At 51.7% G+C, this 7,383-nt stretch overlaps 1 protein-coding gene across 1 annotated transcript; it reads left to right on the forward strand.

Moving 5' to 3' along the window:
* Positions 1-302: 302 nt before the first annotated feature.
* C3H6orf136 (chromosome 3 C6orf136 homolog) lies at positions 303-7,206 on the forward strand. Its single transcript, XM_077324638.1, has 6 exons — positions 303-626; positions 2,642-3,178; positions 3,876-3,964; positions 5,278-5,478; positions 6,663-6,732; positions 6,855-7,206. The coding sequence occupies exons 1-6, from the start codon at positions 492-494 to the stop codon at positions 7,011-7,013; spliced, it is 1,191 nt and encodes a 396-aa protein (XP_077180753.1). The 5' UTR covers positions 303-491; the 3' UTR covers positions 7,014-7,206.
* Positions 7,207-7,383: the final 177 nt, after the last annotated feature.

Consider the following 7,383-nt stretch of genomic DNA (forward strand, 5'->3'; position numbering starts at 1 on the left):
ACTACAATTCCCATGAGCTCCGTCCAGCATGGCCAATGGGCAGGGGCTCATGGGAATTGCAGTCCATGGACATGTGGAGCTCCACAGTTTGGTCACCCCTGCAACTCGTACGTCATTCAGACACACTTGCCCCGCGGGTGCAGAAACCCTGCCCAGCTAGCGCAACTGTGAACCGGAAGACTCCCTATGGAACTCCATTTTCCTTTCCTCTTTGCGCAAGCGCAGAAGCAAAAAAAAAAAAATCAAACGAACGCAAAACTGTCGGGATCAATCCTATGCGGGAAAATCAGCGCCACGGCAACCTCAGGCCGCATGCGCACTCGTCCCACCTTCACCCAAGGAGACAGCAGCAACGCGCCTGCTCCAGCGGGACAGTTAGTCCGCGCAGGCGCCGTGGCCTCGCCGGCTGAAGCGGGCGGATTCTGAGGAGAGCGGCGGAGGGTGGGCTGCGCTCGCCGCAGGGGAGGGGAGCGGGGAGCCGCGCCCGCAGCATGTACCAGCGGAGCCGGGCGGTCGCGGGGCGCCTCGGGCCCCGGTGCTCCTCCTGGGGCTGGGAGGGCAGCACCGGAAGGCGCCGTTGGGCGCCGGGCGACTCGACGAGATGCTGCTCCCGGGCGCGGCCGCGGGTGAGTGCGAGGCGGACGGGTGACAGAGGGGAGAGGGGGGGAAGCCGTCTGGAGGGCGTGGCCTCGAGTGGGCGTGGCCAGGTGTCCTGGCTGTCGGAGCGTCTCGTGCAGGAGAGGGCCGCGTGGGGCGAGGAGGCACGTGGCGGCGCCGGGACACCTGGGATCGTCCCCGCGGGCAGGGGAAGGAGCCGTGGGCAGCCCGGGCGTGGCTCGAAGGCGCTGCGCCTTTTTCGCTTTGGGGATAGATCAGTGTTTTGCACACACGCACACACACCCCAGTAAAGGCGGGACAGCGCGCACAGAAGGGCTAGTTTCCTGTTTCTGGGAGGAAGATTCTGGGCTGGAATCTTGGAAGTTAAGAGAAACAGTGGTCCATGCGCAACATAAATAATGTTGAGACCTAGACGCTTATAAATACATATTTATAGACCATCCCTTTCGGCTCAGGGTCAATAACAGCATTTTTAAAAATAATAATGTGGCCAGAAATGGAGGCATGGATAAGCAAATTGGGGGAATTTGCATCCGTGATGACGTTAACAAGCTTGCTGTGCAGAGAATCATCGGATGTTTCCAGGATGAACAGAAGGGAATATCATGTGGCTCAATTAAGTGATTAAATCATGGGAATTCACTGCTAGTGGGCATATAGAAGGCCACAGGAACAAGTTACATTTAAAGGGGGATTAGACAGACTGCAGGTGATCTTCCGTTCTTACATTTCTTTCCCCAGCTATCCGTAGTGGTGCAGTCCATTCTACCATCACATGATGCTTTCTCTCAGTTCTCCATGCGTGAGACTCCTTAGCTGGAGGTGGTGAGGGTTACAGCAGGGACCTTCTGTATGTGAGGCCTGTACCACATCACATAAACCCGCCCCATCACAGCAGTAACCAGTTCTACAGGGTGTGCAGGAAGCTAGGAGGTGGCCAAGTGGTAACAACTGAGGTGGAGCTTCTCAGAATTCACACAAAATCTGTAATTCTGACTACTAGGAAGGTTTGTTTGTGTATGCTTGCTTGCTCCCTCAGCATGGCATATTGGTTAAGAGTGGCAGTCTCTAATCTGGAGAATAGGGTTTGATTTCCCACTTCTCCACATGCAGATAGCTGGGTGACCTTGGGCCAGTCACAGTTCTCTTAGGGCTTATTGCAGAGCACTTCTGTCAGAGCTGTCTTAGCCTCACATACCTCACAGGGTGTATGCGAAAGGAAGAGAAAGGTGTTTGTAAAGTCATTTTGAGATTCCCTTGGGTAGTGAAAAGCAGGGTATAAAAAAACAGCTCCATTTAATGTACATGCTTTCACTACAAGGAGAGGGGGGGGGAGTAATGATAGACACGTGGGAAAGTCAGAGAGCTTAGTATGTGGCCCTGTAGTAGAGGTGGCCAAACTGTGGCTCTCCAGATGTCCATGGACCACAATTACCATGAGCTGTTGGCAGCACATGCAGGCAGAAGCTAATGGCACCCCTGCCCCCTAAAGCCTCAGGAACTGCCCAGTTTACTGTCTGCTAGCTTTCCCTAAACATCCATGTATTTTGAAGCTTTTTTCTTTGAGCATCCTTGTAAGCCTGAAAACTGACTGCTTCAGAGTACCAGGATCTGACCCAGGCACAACTGCCTTTGCTGCTAGAGGTAATTGCAGTAGCTGTTCATGGAGTGCTTATTGCACTCCATTCTTATGCCCATAAGCAAAAAGCCAGGGCTTATCATGTTGTCCTCCTTGTGGGGAAAGGAGGGAGAGAATTAAATCCTCTGAGCCTGCTGGGCCTCTGATGTATGACTAGGGCTTCTCCGGAGGGGAGAAGGTGTAAGCTCCTAGCAATCCTGAGATTTCTGGCTACCAATAGCTTCCCCTTACCTTCTGTACAGACGAAGCAACCATACTTTTGCTCTATGAAGGCAAGCTTGGATGACTCAGGAAAGGGTGCATGTTCTTCCCAGTAGAGTCTGAGCAGATCAAGGCTCCATCTGGCACGCTAGCTGTTCTCAATGACCTTTTGTTTTCATCTAGAACCTAGATGCTTCTTGGGATAAGCTGCCTCCTGGGCTTGTCCCTGTGGCCTCCATAGGGCCGACATTCCACTCACCTTTCAACAAGAGGCAATTGGAAGCCGCCGCCCCCCTCCCTGCTCTGCGCAGCCCGACACAAGGCAGATTTGCTGTTATCGATGGAAATGAATCCAAGACCAGACTTTGTCCACCAACCCAGCTCTCCAACTTGGAGACCAGGGCCTTCTTCCGCCCCGCTGCCGTGCTCTCTCCTCCCGAAGGCACGGGGGATGCCATAACGTTGGTGAACGGAAGGCAAGAAGATGACATAGTGGTCAGGGACGGTGAAGGGCTGGATGGTGCCTCTTTAGACTCTTTGCACAGCCTGTTCCACGGCTGGCAGTGCCGCTCGCCCTACCAGGCTCCCGAAGTCGCCCTGGGACCGCTCACACCCTTCACAGCCACAACAGGAAGTCCAGCTCCAGCCAGTTCTTCGGGGAGTGATGATTCCAGCATGGAGGAGCATCTCACAGCCATGCACCAGAAATTACGGAGCGAGGTAGGTGTATATGTGCTTGCAAAGCCAGGAGATAAGACTGAGCTCTCATATTTTGGAGGAACAAGTACCGGAGTTTCTAAAAAGCCCCCCCTTCCCACTTTTTTGGTGAGGGAGTTGAGGCTGACTGCTGGGATCCAAAGAACAGTGTGGTGGATTCTGTAAGCACATTTGGATTCGCCTTCTCCACAACATTTCCCTTAAAAAAAATCACTTGCAAGGGTGTAGGGCCCTCTGGGGCAGTATCTGGAACATTGTATACACAAAACCATTTCAAGGCATGCTCACAGGGATTTTGGAATTCCCATCTGTCTTTTGAATACTGACAGCAGAGCACTTGCTTGTATCTGAAGTGAAAAACACAGCCCTATTCCTTGTACAAAAGGGAGGTTTTGAAGAACTTCATTGCAAACTTAAATGGACTCCGGGGAATGGTAGAGGACAGGAAGGCCTGGAGGATCATTGTCCATGGGGTCGCGATGGGTCGGACACGACTTCGCACCTAACAACAACAACAAAGAACTTCATTCCAATCCACTGAATAATTCAGAGGTCAAGTAGCCTGCAGGAGGGAGAATTGCTAATACAACAGATGTGAAAGCTGAGGGCTAGGGAGGCTAAGAGATGTTGCCGGGATTGCACAGAGCCAGTAGTGACTTCCTCACGCTTCTCCCCCCCCCCCCCCCCCTTGTTCTTCCAGTTACCAGGCTTCTTTTTGAAGACCCACGACTATAGAATCTACACCCAGGATGTAGAGTTTGACAACGAGATTCTGCACCTGAAGACTCGGTCAGTGCCAGGGACAGCCTAGGGTACACTCAAGAAAGCTGGCATCTTGACTCTCTTAAGCCTGCTTCATGATTCTGCAGCCAGCATCGCATAGTCCAGATCTGGCCCCCAGTCAGCCAGCAGTTGGGTTTTCTACATGCCTGTAGCCTTCTAGTGACTCAAGGGGCCTTTCAGTTGGCATACAAAGGCCACGGTGGGGACTGACGGGCCACCTCAGCCTTTCCTTATTTGCATGCTGCATGTTGATTGGGTATTTTCATTTCTCCCATTTTGAGTATGTTGCAAGAGGTGGCTGAGTAGCTCATCCCTTCATGCCTGTTGTCTGACTAGGGTGGCCAGGTCTCCCTTCCCTTCCCAGGCCCTGCTGCTGCTCAGTGGAGTAGGATGAGCAAAACTGGGGCGGGGAGGGGGAGAGACACACAAGAGCATTGCGTTATGCCGCTTCTAGTGTGAGCTTCAGAGCACTGAGATCTATGCAATGGTCACCTCCAGATTAGACTTTTGTCACTTGCTCTACGCTTGGCTGCCCTTGAAGCCAATGCAGAAGCTCCAACTGGTCTGGAAGGCATCAGCCTGAGTCCTTACTGGCACTCAGTGGAGAGCGTATTACAGCAGTGCTCCCAGCTGCACTGGCTCCAGATTGGAAACTGAATCAAATCCGAAGCTCTGACTTTAACATCGAAAGCCTTTAATGGTCTGGGACGCCTGCCTCAATGGGATCGTCTCTTTCGCTGCCCCCCCCCCCCACAGAGCATTTAGATCAAAAGGCCAGAATTTGCTGGTGATTCCCAGCCAGAAAGAGGAAAGACAGGCCTCTGCCAGGGTCAGGCCTCTCTGTGCTCTGGCAGAACACTCTTCCTGGGGAGATCAGGGCCCTCCAGGACCTCCAACAGTTCCAGAGGGCTTGCAAATTAGAACTGTCACGCCAGGCCTATGGTTAAGGCCAGGAATTTCACATCGAAGACCGCTGGCCTCCGTACAAAAATATCCTCCGCTTAAAGGAAAATCTGCCATCACAACCTAACCCCCTCCAGTGACTGATGCTTTCCCAGGGAGAGGGGAGATTTACAGACTTTTATTGTGAGGGGGAAGTATGATCCACTTGCCCCCATTGGGACAGTACGGTAAAAACCACACACATTTCCTACCAAGAATGATAGGGAAGGAACAAACGCTGTTGGAAGAGATCAGAGTGTAGTGCAGAAACGGGAAAATCTACAGTGTAAAAATATCATGTATAGCAGAAAGAGTCCTTTGTAATCAAGAGCCCTCTCTTAATCCAATCATTTCATTTCCCCCGCTTCCGTCACCAGTGGCCGAGTCGCGTACCAGCTGACACTGACCTTATGTCGGTTCTTGGCCTGGAACTACTTTGCCGACGTGCACATGGAAGTGCTGAAGATGACGCAGCACTCCGAGAACTGGAGCATCCAAGCCCGGTGGCGTATTACGGGACTGCCTTTCCACATACTCATGTTCCGCTTCTACAAGAGGGACAAGGCCGAACTGTACAGGTGAGACTCTCCCTTGTGGGCTGCAGTTTTGTCTTTTGAGCAGAGCCTATGCATGTCCTCTTCTCCTTGTCTTGTAGCACGGGGAGCCTCAGACAAGGCAGCCCTTGATTAAGGCCGTGCAAACGCCAGGCTCCTCTTGCTGTTACTCAGAGTTCTGGAGGCAAGGCTGGTCTTCTGGAGGCTGTCAGGATCACATGATCACTGCCATGATTTATGCTTGACCTGAGTGGTTCCATCTTGTATCAATGTGTGTCTGTTTCACTGGCTGTGTAACAAGCCTGAACTGTCTGTGTAGTGATTTAGTTATTGTAACAATTATGCTAGACTGTGTTATCTCTGGGAAGGGTAGCTGTGTAACATCCAAGGCCAAGAAGACCCAGCTATCACTCCTGGATGCGAGCCCAGGCTGGCACCTGCAGGAGGGGGCTTTTTGCTCTCTGGGAAAGTGTACGGCTTTGGGCGGGAAAATGAACCAGTACAAGTGAATGCATTTTGTGTGTTGATTAGGTTCGACTATGGACGTCTAGGTGTTCTGATCTGCTTAGCAATAAAGCTGTCTGTTAATCCAGAAGTGTCGTTGCTAGCCTGTCAGTCCTGACAGAGGCATGGCAGAACGTTATTTGGGATGTCTTGCGAACAGGGGTTCTACTAAGTTAGATCCGAGTTTGTATGGGTGTGTGGGTGAACATCGTGGTCATCACTATTATTACTAAAAATAATTCCCATTAAGAAACCTTAATGGGAACATTTCTCTATTTTTTTTCCAAAATATAGTATCGCAAGTTTGCTCATGATATACATCAAAGGTGTCATTCCTTTTGGACTCTATCTAAGCCTTGGGCAAGGTCTTAGCCCAAGGATGCCAGAGTTGAGGTGCTAAAGCAGGTCAGCCACAGTCGGCACTTGGCTGGGAGACCCACTAGGAAAACCGGGGCTGCTGCGTGGAAAACAATGGGCTAAACTTCCCTGCTCACCTCTTGCCCTGCGGATGGGGTCGCCCTGAGGTGGTCGTGACTCAATGATACCAGCTTCTCCTTAGGAAAGGCTTCGCAAGCAGGCACTTTAGTAAAGGCAAAATATCTGTATCCTCAGGGTGCACTAGCAGGATGCTAAAAATATTTAGAATGTCATAGTAAGTCACTTAAAATGAACCTTGATATATATATTTTTAATTCCCCTTCTAGGACCTATGACGCCTATTCCACTTTCTTCCTAGATTCCCAAGGGTTAATTAAATGTCACAGGGTAAGCAAGGTAAGTTTCGGAGGGGGGGGGCGGGGAAATCTCCTCCCCCACCCTGGCTTCGGCTTGTATCTGGAAAGGAACTCCTTGCCCAGCCAGCGCCAGACTGATTGCGTCCATTTCCTTCCTTACAGCTGATGCCATCTCAGCCTCCCCTGACCAAGGTGAAAAAGCTCCTGATTGCCTCCTTGCTTGGCCTGGGACTCTCTGACCAGAGGCCTTCTCTGCAGCTCTTCTTCATGGCTCTGGCTGGCAAACAGCAGGAGCTTCCGGCAGACTGTCGGGACAGCTGAGGCCGAGCACGCTTCCAGAGTTCCCCCTTTAGCGCCTTTAGGACGTCTCTAGCGGCTCGTTGTGTATCCGTGTTGCCTCTGCACAGGGAGGGTGGGCCTGGCCTCGTGGTTGCTGCTGTTAATCCCGCCCAGTAAGTGCTGTAAAGATGGTTGTAATTTAATCTGTACATAATAAAGGTTTATGTTAAAGAGAGCTTGGCCGGACAGAGTGGCTCTGTCAAGAGCAAAAATTGGGCCGCATGCTTTACGAGGAGAGCGGTGAACTTTGAGCCAGTGCCGAACAAACAGGGGATCCCTGTTCAGCTAAACCTTTGGGCCTTTGAGGGCTTGTGCAAACAGCCCTTCGAAGTGGCAAGGGCTGCTTTAAAGA

The sequence above is a fragment of the Paroedura picta genome, chromosome 3 (genome assembly GCF_049243985.1).
Source record: "Paroedura picta isolate Pp20150507F chromosome 3, Ppicta_v3.0, whole genome shotgun sequence".
NCBI classification, from domain to species: Eukaryota; Metazoa; Chordata; class Lepidosauria; order Squamata; family Gekkonidae; genus Paroedura; species Paroedura picta.

Coding starts and splice junctions, on each gene's coding strand:
- C3H6orf136 (XM_077324638.1), top strand. CDS start 492: ATGTACCAGCGGAGCCGGGCGGTCGCGGGGCGCCTCGGGCCCCGGTGC. Junction 627..2,641: donor GCTCCCGGGCGCGGCCGCGG/GTGAGTGCGAGG, acceptor GTTTTCATCTAG/AACCTAGATGCTTCTTGGGA. Junction 3,179..3,875: donor ACCAGAAATTACGGAGCGAG/GTAGGTGTATAT, acceptor TTGTTCTTCCAG/TTACCAGGCTTCTTTTTGAA.